Here is an 18,773-nt window from a genome sequence, read left to right as displayed (position 1 = left end):
GAAGTCCTCAGAGTTGCAAATCATTATCTCTGTTTTGCAGATAAGGAAACTGAGGCCCAGAGTAGTTAGGTAACTTGACGAAGACCACAGAGCTCACCAGTTCTTCCCACCACCCCTCAGCTGTGTGGGCAGGAGGAGGAGGGAGAGAACAGGCTCCAGGGTCTGGAGATGTGCCTCAAGATGGTAGCAGGAGGGGCTAAGGCAAACAGGGGCCCCGTGAGAGCAAGTACCCTGTTTTATGCATCTCTGTAGCCCCAGTGTCTGGCCCTGTGCCTGACACATTCTAGGAATTAATGAAGTCTTTATACAACTAGGTTGGACCACTGGGCTAGTTCAGCTAACAAAAGTCTTTCTGAGGCCCCCAACAAGATACCAGCCCAGGGTGCACCCCCACTCCTGTCTCTCACAATCTCAAAGGACACATCCGTCAGGTTGAGCACTACCTTGTCAATGATAGAGCCTTGCTGAGCAAGCCAAACACTCCTTTTGACTATGCTCTGAAAAACAGATAGCAAAGGAGACTTTTTGCCTCCACTCCCAAGGCAGTTTTTCCCAGCGAGAAGGCGTTCAGGTTGTCTCTAAGCTAGGGTCATGCTGGCCTCATCTTGATCAGTTTCTCCAGACAAAGAAAAAAAGGAAGAAAACATTTCTGACCTAAATATTTAGACCACCCCAGTCCTAGTCATCTGAGAGTAGCCCATCCGCCTACCACCCTCCATCCTGGATGGCAGTAACTGAGATGTGTAGACTTAAAGACTTTGAAGACCCTGGAGCTTAGCAATTTTCTGGTCCAGACCCCTGATTCAATGGAGCAGATAAGTTAGGCTGAGAGGTTACAATTCATGCCCCATAGTGCTCTTCTCACACCACCACCCACTACATTGCATTGCTGACACCATTGTGAAGAAGTGGTCAACACTGTTGGATGGTAGCTTCCCAGCTAATAATACACAGACAGAGATCCCAGACAGGAGACTTCATTGGAACCATGGGTCACTGGAGTGTGTCTCTTCATGACTGATGCAAAGGCATGGCTAGGTGGGCTCCAGCCATCACTCACTGCACTCCCTGAGCCAACCTCCTAACTGGGGAGATAGAACGGCAATTCTGACTCACGGTGAGACCGTGGCTGCCGTTTATTCACCATCTATATACATCAGGCACTCTTGGAGGTGTTCCATCTTGTTATACAACAAGGCAGAAAAATATCTTAACATCTAGCCTTGGAATTCCTCTTAGGGAGGGAACTTCCTTTCCTTGGGAAAATACTACGATAGAGTGAGACTCCGTGGGAAAGGATGTTGCCATGTGCCAAGACTTCAGAATAGGATGAAACTGCTTAGGAACATGTTGATTCTGCTCCTGGAAAAGGGTAAGAGCACATGAGTGAGAGAGAAAGGAGGAGGGCGAAGAAAGAGAGAAAAAGATGGGGAGGGAGCAGGATCAGGCAGGTGAAGGAGGAGTAGAATCGTCTCTTCCAGTCGAAGGTTTTGCTTTGCTCTGAGGTAGCCCCCTCCTCCAACTCCCTCTGACATGTTCTGTATGTTCTAATGCCCAGGGTGAGTGGGCATTCTATACAACTTAACAAGGGGCTGCGTTTTATGTCAGGTCCTGTTATGCAGAACAGAGAGCAGATGTCAGCCAAGGGTAATAGCTGGGTTACACATACTTTAACATGTTCAAAACTCACAGCATCCTTTGAAGTAGCCAGTATCTCAGGATTGATTCTTATGCAGAAGGGAAAGTCAGAGAGGCTCTCAACCATTTGTCCAAGGTCCCCCAGCTAAGGTGGTGTCAGGGCCAGGATTCAAACCCAGCTTAGTCTTGACCATGGAGCACAGGTTCTTAAATGGGCATTCCCAGGAGAAGATGAGCCAGGATCTCAGACACACTGGTCAGTGAGGAAAAGAAAGAGGCCAGGCCAGGCCAGGCAAGGCTGAAGATCCTGACCTCTGCCTGGGCAGGAACCCTCAGGGATACCCCCAAGCCTAATGGACTTTGGTCCATGTAAGCAAATGTCTAATCCCTGTAGCACCATGGAGTAGCGCTGTGAGTACCACGTCCAATCCCTGCTGCAGAAGGCCTAGAAGCTGACATAACAGAAGAGTCAGGTGGGTATCAGGTGAGCGAGGTGTGTATCTCTCCCTGTATCCCTCCTTTTTCCTCTCTCCTCATGTATGCTTTCCTGCCCTTTCCAGGAGCAGAAACAACGTACTCTTAGGCAGTTTCATCATCTTCTCAGCATCTGCTCACAGCAGCATCTAAGTCAAAGCCTCAGAGTGTGGCTGCAGATACAAAGGAGGGAAGGGCCCAGGGAGCTTGGCAAGGTCCTAGGAGATTGGCTGGACTCCCCTTAGGGCCGCGAAGGCTGCGGAGAGGGCCTTGGGCAGCTGTGCTTGCTGCAGCGCCACCTGCTGGTGTGCCTTGGGATCTTTGGTCTGGGAGAGGCTGGAAAAGTCAATGATTGAAGAACAACATAAGGATGTCCCTAGGCAGGTTAAGGGCAAACATCAGCTTCTCTCCACAAAATGAAAGCGACTGTTGAGGGAAGCGCCAGACAGTGGAGCAATGAAAGACATGCACCAGGGTATTTAATCACAAAAGTTCTGCATTCCTTGCTCTGGTGGTAAATTTAAGCAATTATCAAAGCCTCCAGCTCCATGGCACAGTGGAGAAAGAGTGGGGGGGATGAGTTGTCAAGTACATGCAGGAGCATCTCAATCCTGGGTGTCTCTCCTCGATCTCCGGGCTAGCTCATCCACCCTACATCTTCATTATACACTAATGACTCCCACATTCATGTCTGTAGCCCAGATCTCTCTCCCAGCTCCACTCCCATAGATCCATCTTCCTGATGACACCTTGACTTGGATGTCTGAACCAGGCAGGAGTCATTATCACAAGCAAATCAACTCAAAATAACTTAAGCCAAAAAGGGCAGAGATTTGCTGGACTGTTTAGCCAAATTGTAAAGAGAGCCAAGGCGGAGCTGGGATATTTGTTGAATAAATGAAAGGATAGAAAAACATGAAGGAGTTTATTAAGAGAAGAGGATGAGAACTAAGTCTTGGCAAGCACCTACTAGCATATGAGCACTGAACTTATTTAATCAGATAAGGAAACTAAAAGCTGGGGCCGAGGGATGGGGCTGTGTAGCTTACCCAAAGTCACACAGCTGTCTCTTGAAAGAGAAAGGTTCCGCATGGGTCATTCTGCTAGCTCTCATTCTCAAATTTGAATAAGAGATTTAAGGTCTATGATTAGACACAGGGGCTTAAGAGATCATGGAAGTCATCTCATCTAACTGTACACCCAATGCTTAAATCTCTCTCTCTTCCCATCCCAGCCAAGTTGTTGTAAAGTTTCTGCTTGAACAGCCCTTGTGATGGAGAACTCACTCCCAAGACAGTGATTTTATTATTGAATTATACCAGTAGATTAGAAAGTTCTTCCTTATGTTGAGCCAGAATGTATCCAATGCTTATAATGTGCCTACCACAGTGCCGGCAACAAAAATAAACGTTATCATCATCCCACGTTCCTTATTACAACTATTCTTGTGTCTATCTTTCCCTTGGGATGCCAGAAAACAAATCTAATTCTTCCCAGAGACAGTTCTTCAGATATTTGAAGATGGTGCTTCAGGTTCCCCCTGAGGCTTTCCTTACCCAGGATAAACAAATACTCCAACCCACTTTCAGACACTCATTGGTAAGCAAGAGTCGGTGCTGTGCACACAGTAATTTTCCAGCTGCTGTTGTGTATGAGGCTTCAGAGACGCTGATGGAGCAAATGATGAAACAGCCACAGCAGGGTAGGCGGAGTATCTGAATCATGACCTCTGCAAAAAAAAGAGGGGGAAGTGGCTGACCCTGAACAAACCTTGGCCCATCTCCAGAGCTTCACCAGCTACATTCATTGTCTACCCATTGTAAGAACCCATTTTAGTAGAAGAGAAAGAAACGAGTTTCCCTCAAAGTTAATCTACATCGTTTTAGACCCCCAGTCCCTGCCCAAAAGGCATGATTAGTCCCTCCAAAATCCAGATTGTGTGTCCATGGATCCAATATTGAGCAATGTAGGGGATCCAACCAATTCTAAATCATAGAATATCAACACTTGAATGGGACTTGGTGGTGTCTACCTTCCAATACCTTCCTATTTACAGATGAGAAACTAAGGTCCAGAGGGGAGCAGTGACTTATTCAAGGTCATACAGGAAATCTCTGTGAAAGCCTGTTTAGCTCACAAACTGAAAAGAAAGAGTAATATGACAAAGTAGAGCAAGGCTTCATGGGAAAGGAAGAACAGGGCAGTTAGATAAAACCAAAGAAAGGCTGGGCATGATGACTCACACTTGTAATCCCAGTGCTTTAGGAGGTGGAGGCGGAAGGATTGAGACCCTAACAAGACTCCATCTCCACAAAAAAAAAAAAAATGTTCAAAATATTAGCTGGCTGTGGTGGTACATCCCTGTAGTCCTAACTCCTTGGGAGGCTGAGGCGGGAAGATCGCTTGAGTCCAGGAGTTCAAGGCTGCGGTGAGCTATGATCATGGCACTGCACTCCAGCCTGGGCAATAAAGCAAGACTCTGTCTCTAAAACTAACTAACCAAATAAATAAGGTCTGAAAAGTGCTCCGTGGAGGGTTTCTCCATCCCTCCCATCGATTTCCATGATATATGGGGCATTGTGGCACTATGTCACTAGCAAGCACATGTTTAGGATCAGAAATCTGCTGACTCTGCCCCTCACAAGGTATGTGATCTTGCACAGACTACTTAACCTTCCTGAAACTCAGTTTCCTCATCAATAACATGATAATAGGAACATCTACCTCAAAAAAAAAAAAAAGCCCTGCAAATATTAAAGTAAGTAAGTATAAAGCCTTTTGGTTTTTCAGTAATGGTGAAGAAGCTAATATCAGACTAACTCTCCTGGGAATAGCAATCATAAACTGTGGACAAAATATTTTCAAACTACTATTTGACAGCACTGGAGAGAGACCAAAACCAGGCATAAACCAGAGGTGAGCTATGGCTTCTCCCTTGAGGGCATTTCAAAGTTCTAAGGGAATACTGGGGGTGGAGCTCAACCAGAAATCAGCAAGCATTAAGTTAAAGAACCAGAAATCAGTATTCAGGGTTGCCAGAAAGGCTGAAAATTGGAAGGGTAAATCCTAGAAAAGAGGGACCCACAGAGGGAGATCCCTCAAATTTTTACACAAACATCCCTAAAATCTAGGTTGAACTTTGAACTGTATGTGGATAGGGAGAGAGTCTAAAAAGCCCAGGGGGATGACAACAGTTGAAAGAGCTGAGTAGTAATTTCAGCTGCTGCCATTGCATGGGGAGATAGGCTACATATAAATCTCACCAAATTAGAAAATCTTGATGAACAACTCAGGCTGTCCATTAAGCCCAGAAGTGTTATTCCTTAGGAGTTAAGATCACATCCCAGGATCAGGAGCTAAACCCCAGGACTAAGGACAAAACTAAAATATACCTATCTCTAAACTAAGCCTTAAACAATGTCTCCATGAAATCAAGTAGTACACCATTAATTTAACCACCTACTAGAACAAAACTCAACAGCATTCAGAGAATGAAAATCTACCCAGTCACCAAAAAGAGTTATCTGAAATGTTCAGTATATAATAAAAATGTCTGTCTCCCAGTATACAATCAAAAATTCCTAGACACATGAGGAAAGAGGGGAAACATGAAAAGAAAAATAAACCACCAGTAGAAATAGATCTACATATAATCCCAATGTTGGAATTAGAAAACAGCAACTTTACAATAACAATGATAAACGTGTTAAATAATTGCAGAAAAAGATGTAAATAATGAGAAAATTTTAGTCAAGATATGGAAACCTTTAAAAAAAATGAAAGCCCTAGAACTGAAAAACATACCATCTGAAATTTACAAATTGTTTTATGGACTCAATAGAAGATTGGATACAGAACAATAAATGAATGCCAAACTTGAGCACAGGTTAATAAAAATTATTAAAATAATACATAAAGAGAAAAAAGACTAATGGAAGGGAATAGAGTGCCAATGACTTATAAGCAGTGTCGAGTACTCCAACATGCATATAAGCGGTATCCCTGAGAGGAGAGACGGATGAAGAAATACTGGCTAATATTTTTTCAAATTTGTTCAAAAGCATCATTTCACAGATCCAGGATTCTCAAGAATCCCCAAGCAGGATAACTACAAAGAAAACCACACTTAAGCGTAATGTAGTTTAAATCCTGAGAAGCAAAGATGGAGAGAAAAGCACAAAGGCAGCCAGAGGGAGAAAAGGGGGCATAATACCTGCAGGGAACAATAAAAAGAATATGACTGATTCTCATCAGAAACAATGGAGGCCGAGACAGAGGAATAACACCTTTGAAATTCTGGAAGAAGACACTTATCAACCTAGAATTCTATCTACAGCCAAAATCTTTCAAAAATAATGAAAAAACTAAGACGTTGTAGGTTTTTTTTAGTTGGTTTTGGGTGTTTATTTATTTGTTTGTTTTAGAGGAGCCTCATGCTCTGTCACCCAGGCTGGAGTGCAGTGGCACAATCATAGCTCACTGTAGCCTTGAACTCCTGGGTTCAAGCGATCCTCCCACCTCAGCCTCCTGAGTAGCTGAGACTGCAGGGGTGCACTACCACACCTGACTATTTTTACTTGCTAGAGACAGGGTATTGTTACAGGATCTCTAGGGTGTCGATTTTTCTGGCTGGAAACCTCTGTGGCCATGGTGCTTTTGCCTGAGTTCTTGTCCTGCATCCAGGAAGAATGAAGGATGCAGACAAGTGAAGGGAGAAGAAGAAAAAGAAGAAGAAGGAGAAGGAGAAGGAGAAAGAGAAGAGAAGGAGAAGGAGATGAGTTTTGTTTAGTGTTAGAACAGCTCAGAGAAGTGGGTAGCTCCTCTCTGCAGGCAGCTCACCCCATCGAGTGTTCAGCTCTCAGCAGCGAGAAGGCCCTGGAGGGTAGCTCCCCTCTGCTGGCAGGTCATCTCTGCAGCTCTCAGTGGAGAGGGTACTCCTCTCTGTAGCTGGTCGTCCAGTCTCCTCATCTCTGTGACCTCTTGGTCCTCTGGCCATCCTCTGTTCCGCTTTGGCCGAGCCCAGGGCTTTTATGGACCTCAGAGGGGAGGAAGTGTGTGCCGATTCATGCATGAGCAGCCATGAGTGGGCCTGGAAGGGGCACCCTGAGTCCCAACTCCAGTGGGCAAGACTGGCAGTCCATCCCACAGCCTTCAGGTCTTCCCTGGTCTGAAGGTGGGTCGTTACTGGGGACCCACCCCCTTCCTGCCAGGAATCAGTCTGCCTCCTGTGGTAATTCATGGCCCTGGGCCTTGGCCCCCAACCCTGCTCCAAGTTCAGAGGAGGCTCCAAGAGCCAAGAGGGGCCAGGTAGTGGGAGCAGACACCCACCAGTCTGCAGGGATGGGTTGGGGTGGTCCCTTCTGGGGCCACTCAGGGTGCAGGATACAGAGATGCCCAGGTCCTGCACTGGGAGGGCAGCTGCAGCTGTACTTGGGAGCTCCCACCCACCAACTTGGAAGGGGCAGGGCTCCCACTTATCCCCTGCTCCTCCCTGCTTCCTGGAGTGGGAGGCCCAGGTCTGCAGCTGTGGGTGCCGCAGCTGCAGCTGCAACCCCAGGAAGGCAGATCCTGCCTGTTGCCAGCTCCCAGAAGAGCACAGGGAGGCTCGGATCCACAGCTGCAGTTTGGGTGGCTGTAGCCCTGCCCAGGAGTTACAGGAGGCCTGGGTCTGCAGCTGTGGGTGCAGTGGCACGGGGAGCTCCAGTCTTAACTCAGAAGGGTCAGGGCTCCCACTGGCACAATGGAGTGTGCGCCCCAGCTGCACAGCTGCAGCTGGCATGATGGTAGCAGCCACTGCCATCAGTATCACTATGTTGCCTAGGCTGGTCTTGAACTCCTCACCTTAAGGAATGAAACTGAAGGAATGAAACTGAAGGAATGAAAACTGAGAAATTTTGCCACAAGTAAACCCATTCTCAAAAAAAAAAAAAAAGTTAAAAGAGATTCTTCAGCCTGATGGGAAATGATATCAAATGGAAAATTCAGATCTATAAGAAGCATGATGAACAATAAAAATGGTGTATATGTGGATAAATATAAAACATAAGCTTTCTTTCTTCTTTAAAAGTCAATGGGCTGCTTAAAGCAAAAATAATATTAACAGTGTGACCAGGCACAGTGGTTCACGCCTGTAATCCCAGCACTTGGGAGGCTGAGGCAGGTGGATCATTTGAGGTCAGGAGTTTGAGACCAGCTTGGCCAACATGGTGAAAGTCTGTCTCTATAAAAGTACAAAAATTAGCTGGGCATGGTGGTGCATGCCTATAGTCCCAGCTACTTGGGAGACTGAGGTAGGAGATTGCTTAAACCCAGGAGACGGAGATTGCAGAGAGCAGAGATCACGCCACTGCACTCCAGCCTAAGAGAGTGAGACTTTGTCTCAAAACAAAAACAAACAAACAGTGTATTATAGTGTTTATAACAGAGGCAGAAGTAACATGTATGACACACAAGCAATATAAATAGAATTAATAGAATTATATGTGAACTGGCATAATATTAATTCAAGGTATATTGTGATGTTAAGGATGAATACTGTAAATCCTAGAGCAACAACTAAAAATAATAATACAAAGAGGTATAAATTGAAACTCAAAGGAGAAAACAGAATGAACTATTAAAATAATATTCAATTAACCCAAAAAGAGTCAGAAGAGAGAGAACAAAAGAAGAAATAGAAATGGGGACAAATAGGAAACAAAGAACAACATGATAACTTCAACCCAACTATATCAAAAATTGCATTACGTGTAAATAGATCAAACCCTCCAATTAAAAGGCAGAGATTGTCAGACAGGATAAAATACGACACTCAAATAGATGTACCTTAAAAACACATTCAAAAGGAGATGTACCTTAAATATATAAAGATTCTGACAGTTAACAGTAAAAGGATGAAAACAAAATAATAGATAGAAAAAGATAAATAGTTGGAGAATAAAGCTGCCACGTCTGTTATCATGCAAAGTAAACTTCAAAACAAGGACATTGCATGAGATGATTATTCACAGTGATGACAGGATCAAGTCATCCGGAAGACATAGCAATCCTAAATATGTATATGCCTAGTAAGTTTCAGAAATACCCAAGGCAAAAATTGAGAAAACTAAAGGGAGAAACAGACAAATCCATAGTCATAATTAGATGTTTTGATACTCCTCTCTCATAATTGAAGAATAAGCAGACTAAAAAGTTAGTAAAGATATAGAAGATCCGAGCAACACTATTAAACAACTAAACCTAATTGCCTTTTATAAAACAGTATGCCAACAGTTACAGAATGCATATACTTTTCAAGTGCATATAGAACATTCAACAAGATCAAACATTGATTTATTTTTCTGGTCCAGTATCATAAAAACATCTCAATAAATGTTAAAGAAATGAAACCATTGGGAGGATGTTTTCTGACCAAAGCATAATGAAATTAGAAATTATTAACTATAAGGAAAAATAGAATACAAATTACCAACAATCAGGCATGAAAAGACATAACCATAGATCCTACAGACATTAAAAAATGGTGAGAGAATATTACATACAACTTTATGCCTACAAATTCAAAAATCTAGATGAAATGAACAAATTCCTTGGGGAAAAAAAACAACTTACCAAAACTAGCACAAGAACAGAAATAGAAAATCTGAATGTCTCCATATCTATTAAAGGAATTGAATTCATAATTAAAAGTCTTCACACGCATACACACAATCACCAGGTCCAGATGGCTTCACTGGCAAATTCTATCAAACATTTAAGTTAGAAATGGCACCAAGTCCATACAAATTCAGCAAATAGAGAAAGAGGAAACACTTCATAACTGCTTTCATGAGGTCAGCATACTCCCAATATCAAAACTTGACCAGGAGATTATAAGAAAAGTAAATTAAATACAATATGCCTCATAAACATAGATGCAAAAAACCTCCACAAGATACTAGCAAATTGAATAGAGCAATATATAAGGAGGATAATAAATTATGACTAAGTGGAGTTTATCCCAGGAATGTAAGTTGGTTTCAACGTCTTCAGATCAATCAATACCATTCACTGTGTTAATAGAATGAAGAAGAAAAGCCGTGTGATCATCTCAATAGAAGTAGAAAATATATTTGCCAAAATATATATCATTGATGATAAAAACTCTCAGCAAATGAGAAATAAGACAGAACTTTCTCAATGTGACAAGCACATCTAAGAAAAACATATGCCTAATATATTATGGTGAAATAATGAACCCTCCTTCCTAAGATCAGGAACAAGGGAAGATACCCTCTCTGTCCAGTTTTATTCCAACATGATACTTTCTAGCTAATACAGCAGGGTAAGAAAAATAAATTAAAAATAATAATAAAGACTAGAAAGGAAGAAGTAAAACTCAGCAACAAAAAAATAATGAACTACTAAAACGTGCAAAAGCATGAATGAATCTCAAAAACATTATGCTGAGAGAAAGAAGCCAGACACAAAAGAATGCATACTGTTTGATTCTATTTATATACAATATACACAGGCAAACCTAGTTTATAATATACACAGGCAAACCTAGTTTATAATAACAGAAAGCATATTGGGGGTTGCCTGAGAGTTGGCAGGGAGGAAGTGACTGCAAATAGGAAATTCTGGGGGTTCATGCAAATGTTCTATACCTGATTAGCGTAGTTGTTACAAGGGTGTATACACTTGTAAAAATTTATTAAATTGCACATTAAAATTGATGCATTTTATTGTATATAAATTATATCTTCTGAAGTTGATTTTAAAAAATAGATACTATTAAGAGAATGAAAAGGTAAGCCACAGACTATAGGTGGTATAGACAAAATATTTACAATACATGTATCTGACAAAGGACTTGAATCCAGAATATACGAACAACTCTTACAACCCAAAAGTAAAAGTAAAAAAATAATAATTTTTAGTGGACAAGAAAACTCAGACATCTCACAAAATATTATATATGAATGGCCAATAAACACATAAAATTGTGCTCAAAATCATCCATCAGGGAATCGCAGATACAAGTGAGACACAACTATATACCTACAAAAATGGCTAAAATCAAAAAGTTGGATGAAGTCAAGATTTGGCATGGACATAGAGTAGTGAGAATTCTCAGACACTACTGGTGGAAATACAAAATAGAAGAACCACTTTGGATAACAATTGGGCAGTTTCTTATAAGGTTGTGCCTATGCCTATCTTACAAACCAGCTATTTCACTGCTAGCCATTTATACTCAAGAGAAATTAAAACATATGCCCACAAAATGACTTATGTATAAATATTCATAGGAGTTTTTTCATGATTACCAAAAACTGGAAACAATCCAAACGCCCATGATCAAGTGAAAGGATAAGCAAATTGAAGTGTAGTCATACATAATGCTGGAAAACTATTCAGCAATAAAAAGGAAAGAACTCCTGGGGCAAACAACCATGTAGATGAACCTCAGCGACATCATGCTGAGTGAAAGAAGCTAGACGCAAAAGAGCACATAGTGTAAGCTTTCATTTATATGAAGTTTGAGAACAGGCAAAGCCAACCTATGGTGAGAGAATTCATAACCATGATTACCCAGGTAGGTTGGGGACTGATTGGACAGGGACAGAAACGAACTTTCTAGGGTGATTTAAAATGTCCTCTATCTTGGTTAGTGTGCTGGTTACATGGGTGAACACATTTTTAGAATATGTTGAATAGTGCACTTAATATTTGTACATTTTATTGTGTTTTTATTCTTTAATCTTAAAAAATGGATATAAAGGACTTAACACCTAGAAAATGCTCAACAACCATTATTTCCCTCATCCTTCATCCTCCCCATTCCCACTAGGCAAGTACCATAGATGCTAGGAGAACATTTATGATCACTGGACCTCTGAGAATAGACGTGTAATTTTCTTCAAAGGGAAAAGCTGCCATCTACAGCATGACCTGGGGAGTCTCTCTAGTCCAGGCCCAGGACTATAAATAACAAGGATAGTGCCTAGAGCCATTTCATTCTGAATCTTCCTCTGGGTTTTGTCCTCCAGGTCTAGGTCTGGGATTCCAATGTTTCAAACCAAGAGGGTGGAATTTAGTTGGATCTTTCCAAGAGATGCGAGATGACAAAATGTGGGAGTGGGAAGACATGGTGGGGTTAAGAGACTCTCAGGGGAACCACATTTAAAGAAGGTTATAGAAGCTAAGTTAGGATGGGGTCTGATGGTGTGCCCCTGTAGTCTCAGCTACTAGAGAGGCTGAGACAGGAGGATCGCTTGAGCCAGGAGTTTAAAGCCAGCCTGGGCAACATGGTGAAACTTTGTCTCTAAGAAAAAAAATAAAAAATTAAGATGAGGTAAGAAAACTAGTGTTGGAGCCAGATGTTGAAGATCTATAAAGTTAATGGTATTTAAATGCTTAATAATTGTTTTTTGATTGAGTAAGTAAATGAATGAGTTACTGAGTCTATTGAGGCTGACTACTGCCCACTCCTTCCTGTCTTGCAGCTTACATACCTGCCCCCACCGTGGGGTGAGTGCCGATCCTCAGAGATGGGCCTCGACTTTTTTCCTGTTTACAGTATCACCGCCTGTAGGATTGACTGTGAGACCCGCTACATCGTGGAAAATTGCAACTGCCGCATGGTTCACATGCCAGGTCAGTGCCAGGGCGGGGTGGCCACAGGGCCCCTGGGATCTGCCTGGGACCTGCCTTGCATTTCTCATCCTGATGGGAAACACTTCACCCACTTTGCTAGGATCCAAAAGGATGATGTTCTGGGAAGACTCTGTTATTTGGTGCCTATTTAGAGGGCAGGTGGAAACTTCTAGTCCAGCAACCAAGACAGCATCCTGCTATCCAGAAGCACCCAGTGTTGGGGGAATGTCCATCCCAGTGTTCAATGTTTGCCAATTGTCTGCTGCTCTTACCTCTGAGAGTTTAGTGTCCAGATAACTGGATGCTTGCAATTCTTACAGCTCGTGTAGTACATGTTTGAGCATCCAGATGTTTCCTTCTTTCATCCAGATGTTTCCCTTTTTGTGTCCAAATGTCTAGCACTCCTTCAAATGAGGCAATAGTCTATTAGCCAGCAAATAAATGTGCATGAAATGACACCTCTCTTGTCACACTAACAATGCATGTGGCCATCTCATGCAGTTGGCATACCAGAAGCTGAAGTGCAGAGTGGAAGGCTGACCTGGGGAGAAAGAGCGTGGTGTTGCAGCCAGGACGCATGAATGGGGCCTTGGTTTCTAATTTAGGCTCTTCCACTCATTTACTGTGTGACCTGGTTACTAAACCTCTCTGTTCTCACATTTATGGTCTTTAAAACACAATCATTAGCTGTTACAATGTGAAAATTAGGCTAGGATATAAAATGTTTTGTAAACTATAAAAGTCAGTGGTTATTATTTAGCATATTGGAAGAGGGCACCAAAAGTCATGTTGACTGAAGACCTACTATGTGCCGGGAATGTTGTTTTTGTATTTAGTAGCTGTTATTTCATGGTTATATCATACTTTATTCAATTTTACTTAACTAAATCCTTATACTGGACATTTGGTTCATTATCAATTGTTTTCTATTATAATCCATGCCGAAATGAACATCCTCATTGCTACATTCTGAATTATTTCATTAGTTATCAGCAATTTCCTTAGTAATCTAAGATTTAAATTACTGATCTTTAAAATTGCCTCTGTCAAAAGGGACTTTGCCAAAATGATTAAGGTTACCAACTTTAAGTGGGGGAGATTATCCAGGTGGGCCCAAATCTCATCAGAATCCTCAAAATCAATCCCCCTTTTCCAGCTAGGGTCAGAGGGAGAAGTGACTATGAAAGACGGGTCAGAGAGATGCAAACTTGTTCACTTTGAAGACAGAAGAATGTGGGTAGTCGATGCATGTGGGTGGCCAATGAATGTGGGGATGGTCTTTGGAAGCTGAGAAAGACGAGGAAATGAATTCTCCCCTATAGCCTCCAAAAAGAATATCGGCCTCCCATCCATCACCTTGATTCTGGACCAATGAGACTGATACCTAACTTCTGACCTACTAAGCTGGAACATAATAATAAATTTGTATGTTTTAAATAATAATAAAATAAAATGTCCTCTGAGCTTCCTAGAAGGCAGAGCAAACAGGGAAACATGTCAAGCTATTGTTTTTGGAAAGGAGAAAGCTTATTAACTCTTCAGCTCTGCAAAAGGATTTTGGGGAAGTGATAAGGAAAAAAACATCATGGTGGACTTTAGCACTTGGTAAAAGAAAGAAAAAAGATCCTGGGTTTCTACAAAGAGAGCCCAGCAAGGAGAATCCAGCAATGGGGAATATTATTCACCTGATGCTCAGACTAAGCCACCAGCCAGTGAGGTTTTCCCCACCAACCCTTAGCCAAAGGCAAGCAGTAGAGGTGTCAATCACACCCAGGACACTAATACTGACATCTCAGTGACTAATGTGGAATTATGAGCAAAGCAATAGAGAAACACAAGGCAACCCTTGTTCCCATACAGCAGTGTGGTTGTGCTGAGAAGAGCTCTAGGCTCTGGATCAGACTGACCTCTGTTCAAAGCCCACCTCCATCACTACTAGGCTTGGTGTCCTGGGAAGATAAGATGCTTAAGCCTCAAAATTCTCATGGGTAAAACAGATATAGTACTTCTGACTTCAAAGGGTGCCTGTATGGGTTAAAGAAGACAATGTATAGCCAAGCTTACAAGGTGCTTATCACCACCTCCCTAGTCTCAATCCTCAAGGCGAGCTCACCTGTCACCGACAGGAGCTGGCTGGACCTACAGAGAAACATGGGAGAAGTTAGCCATACAGATCCTACTGTCTCCTGCTCAATGAGATGAACAGCCTGCCCAAGCTTACATAGCAGATCAGAAGCCAGCCTTCCAGCTTTGGGGTGCACTCTGATCCAAGGCTCTCTTCGAACTGCCCACTGGCAGGCCGCTGCCCCTTCAACTGCCAGGAGGCACTCCCTTCCCTAAGCCCAAAGCAGAGGAGGTGTTGCTGACATGAATGTTCCTGCCTGAGTAACTCTGTCTGGTGTTTCTTCTTTGCAGGGGATGCCCCTTTCTGTACCCCTGAGCAGCACAAGGAGTGTGCAGAGCCTGCCCTAGGTCAGTACTCAGGAGACAGATGGAATCATGGGGGCAGGGGGCCTGAGATTGAGATCCAGGAGATCATCTGGGTGTGGGGAAAGATCAAGCGGAAGAAGGAATGGAGAGAGGATGAGAAGAAAGGGGCTGGCCGAGTGGAGTTGCTGCAGGGATGGGAGAGGCAGATGGAGAGGAAGAAGAAGAGAAGGTTGGGGAGGGAATTGGTGCAAGAGGATGAGGGCTGGAAATGGAACTGGGGAGAGAAAGGAGGTATGGAAGGTGGAGATGGAGAAGGAGTAGGTTTCAAGGGAAACGGAGGGTGCTAAGGAAAGCAGGGGAGAGGACAGAGGTGGAGAGAGGATAGACAGTGGGCAGCCAGGTGGGCACCAGAGGAGCTTGGCAATACCTCCCCTCACACAATCCGATGGTGTCTACGTGGGGAGGCCAAGGTGATTCTGAAGTCACATCTTTCTTCTGCTCCATTGAGCCTGGGGGAGGTGGAGGAGGGCTGGAGAGGTAAGGTCAGGTTTGCATTGCATGTGCGCAAATGGAAAAAACAGAGCACACTCCTTACTCCTCCCCAAAGGGCCTGCTGGGGGTCTGCCAGTTGGAAGAACTCTGCTGGTTCCCCAGCTGGAAAACTAGGAGGGACAGAGAGTGCACAAACAAGCTGCCACCCCAAAGCTAGGCCCACTCTGCATCCTCGCCTCTCTCTGGACCCAGGAAATGGCTTACAATCAAGACAAGCAGACTTTTTAAACAATGTGCACTCAAGTTCGTTCAGCATCTGCACTTGCTGGAGCTAAGCGAGACAGTGTTGGCCTCAGGTCCGGATACCTCCAGGAGGACTAGAGAGGGAGGCCGGGCTGAGAGGGGAGGGAGTGACTTCTGATGTGTGCAAAGACTCAGCAAAACCCAGGGTAGCCTGAAACACTGAGGTGGCTAGAGGAAAAAGGGAAGGAGGTGTTAAAGAAAAAATCACTCTGACACTAGTTAAAATGGTAAGGAAGTCTTTATTCAGGGGAATTGCAACAGGTGTCAAGAGTATCACAATAGGGGAAAGAGATGGGACTCAACTCAGAATACAGCCAAGACAGCTGGAGATTCATAGCCATCAAGCAGAGCGAGGGCTCAGTAGATATAAAATTACCCAGAGAAAACCTCAAAGATAGGGGGAAATCTGCTGATGGCAGGCCAGGCTGATCAGATATCAAGGGTGGGGGATTCTGTCTGAACTGACTTTAGCAGGATTCTTGCTAAAACTGGGCTAGGCAGGCCCAGCACGGATGGGGTCCAAGGTCAACGCCTAGTCGAGAACAGGGCTCTGAAGAGCCTGGCTAAGTTTGATCAGGGAGAGTCTTTGTCAGAGGGAAATGATGCCTTAAACGTTATGTCTAATTGGAAGAAGAGAGGAGAGGGCAGGAAGGGTTCCAGATGCAGGGAGTTGCCTCCAGGGAAAGGAATGAAGGATCTTTGCCTGCATCCTAACCCACCAGGCAGAGGAGGTGGGCACTGGCTATGAGGGAGCCCCGGCAGGATTAGCACAGAGCCCTGGGTTTCAGGTAAAATGGTCTCCCACATTTGCTTTGATGGTGACCCACTCTGTGGATGAGAATACTGAGGCTAGAAGCAGGGAAGAAAGCCATGGGAAGCTGAGGGCACCGGGATGGTCTTGGAGACCTCTGCAAAAGTGGTCACATTTCAATAATTTTTAAAGAGTGACATGACAGTTAAAGGAAGCAGAAGGAAAACAAGATCAACCTACAGCAAAAGCCCAGTTCCCCTCTCTCCACAATCCCTGCCCCGCACTTTGCCCGGACCAGCACCCCTTTCCAGCTCACTTTTCAGCTGCTAGAATCCAGCTACTCTGGATCCTTAGAAATCCCAGTCCCCACACCTGACTAAGCCCCACCTCGCTCTCCCCTCCAGGTCTGCTGGCGGAAAAGGACAGCAATTACTGTCTCTGCAGGACACCCTGCAACCTGACCCGCTACAACAAAGAGCTCTCCATGGTGAAGATCCCCAGCAAGACATCAGCCAAGTACCTTGAGAAGAAATTTAACAAATCAGAAAAATATATCTCGTAAGTTTAGTGGGCATGGTAGGCAGGAGGAAGGGGGAAATGGATAAGGAGGAGATTGGAGGCAATCAAGGAGGAAAGCAGAGATAAGCATTTGGTTCAAGTCAGCAAACATTCACTGAGCACCCTCTGTGTGTCAAGCTCTGCTTCATGCTCAGAATGCAAAGACAAAGATGAGTAAGACACAGCCCCTGCCCTTAAGGAGCTTGCAGTCTTGTGGATAGACAAGTACACACTGAATGACATATAGGGTGACTTTGGCTGTCATAGGGGGATGCACATGGAAGGAGAGAATGATGGGTTAGCTACAGCTTGCAATGAGGTGACATCAGGGAAAGCTTCAGCAATTTTTTTTTTTTTTGAGACGGAGTCTCGCTCTGTCGCCCAGGCTGGAGTGCCGTGGCGCGATCTCGGCTCACTGCAAAGTCCACCTCCCAGGTTCACACCGTTCTCCTGCCTCAGCCTCATGAGTAACTGGAACTACAGGCCTCCGCCACCACGCCCGGCTAATTTTTTTGTATTTTTAGTAGACACGGGGTTTCACTGTGTATTAGCCAGGATGGTCTTGATCTCCTGACCTTGTGATCCGCCCACCTCGGCCTCCTAAAGTGCTGGGATTACAGGCGTGAGCCACCTCGCCCAACCCAGAGATTTTTTTAAAGAATGTATAGTTTTCCAGGCAGAACTTGCACATTCTATTCCCTCTGCCTAGAATTCTTTTCCTCGCACCCTCCACCTAACTGGTTCCTCTTTAAGCAGGTCTCCAATTAAATGTCATCTCCAGCCAGACATGGTGGCTCATGCCTGTAATCCCAATGTTTTGGGAGGCCAAGGCAGGAGGATTGCTTCAGGCCAGGAGTTCAAGCTCAGCCTGGGCAACATAGTTAGACCCTGTCTCTAAAACAAATATAAAACAAAAATAAAAATAAAATTGAAGTTATCTCAGGCATCTAGATGAGGTGCACTCCTGTTATTTTTCTCTCAAAGTCCTCTGGTGTTTTCCTTTATAACACTATAGCATGTAATTACATAGTCATGTTGTGTTTCCTTGTTTATTACCTGTCTGCCCCACTAGACTGAAAGCCCCCTGAGGGCAGGAAATTATCTTTTTTGTTCTCTGTTGTCTGCCAAATACTAGTGTAGCGTACGGCTCAGAGTTGGCACTCAATGTGTTTTAACAGAATAAATGAATGGAAGCATGGGAGAAGTGGGTGTCCTAGGCAGAGGCTCAGCAGAGACCATCAGCACAGGGCAGAAGAGAAAACTTCAAAGGGGAGCATGGATGTGTCAGAGCAAGAGGGTCTTGTAGGCTGAGCCGAGTGGGCGCAGGGGGTAGGCTTTATCCTAACAGAATAGGGATCCACTGAAGAGCTTTCAGAGGTGAGTGACAGACTCAAATTTGCATTTTCGACCACTGCTCCCCAATAGGTCAAATACTGTGCAATGATGGAAATGTTCTGTGTCTGCAGTGCCCAGTGGGGTTGCTGCT

At 44.0% G+C, this 18,773-nt stretch overlaps 1 protein-coding gene across 1 annotated transcript in view; it reads left to right on the top strand.

Moving 5' to 3' along the window:
* LOC105548704 (acid-sensing ion channel 2-like) overlaps positions 1-18,773 on the top strand; it is a gene marked incomplete at its 5' end in the record, with an annotated part of 298,295 nt that overhangs the window by 269,062 nt on the left and 10,460 nt on the right. Inside the window, 3 exons of the mRNA XM_011992871.1 lie at positions 12,603-12,753; positions 15,169-15,225; positions 17,134-17,287. Coding sequence (XP_011848261.1) covers positions 12,603-12,753; positions 15,169-15,225; positions 17,134-17,287 — 362 coding nt within the window. The remainder of the gene's footprint in view (positions 1-12,602; positions 12,754-15,168; positions 15,226-17,133; positions 17,288-18,773) is intronic.

Source organism: Mandrillus leucophaeus, unplaced genomic scaffold (genome assembly GCF_000951045.1).
Source record: "Mandrillus leucophaeus isolate KB7577 unplaced genomic scaffold, Mleu.le_1.0 Scaffold419, whole genome shotgun sequence".
Classification (NCBI taxonomy): Eukaryota; Metazoa; Chordata; class Mammalia; order Primates; family Cercopithecidae; genus Mandrillus; species Mandrillus leucophaeus.
The sequence above is the reverse complement of the archived record's forward strand: the minus strand, read 5'-3'. Positions and strand labels throughout refer to the sequence as shown.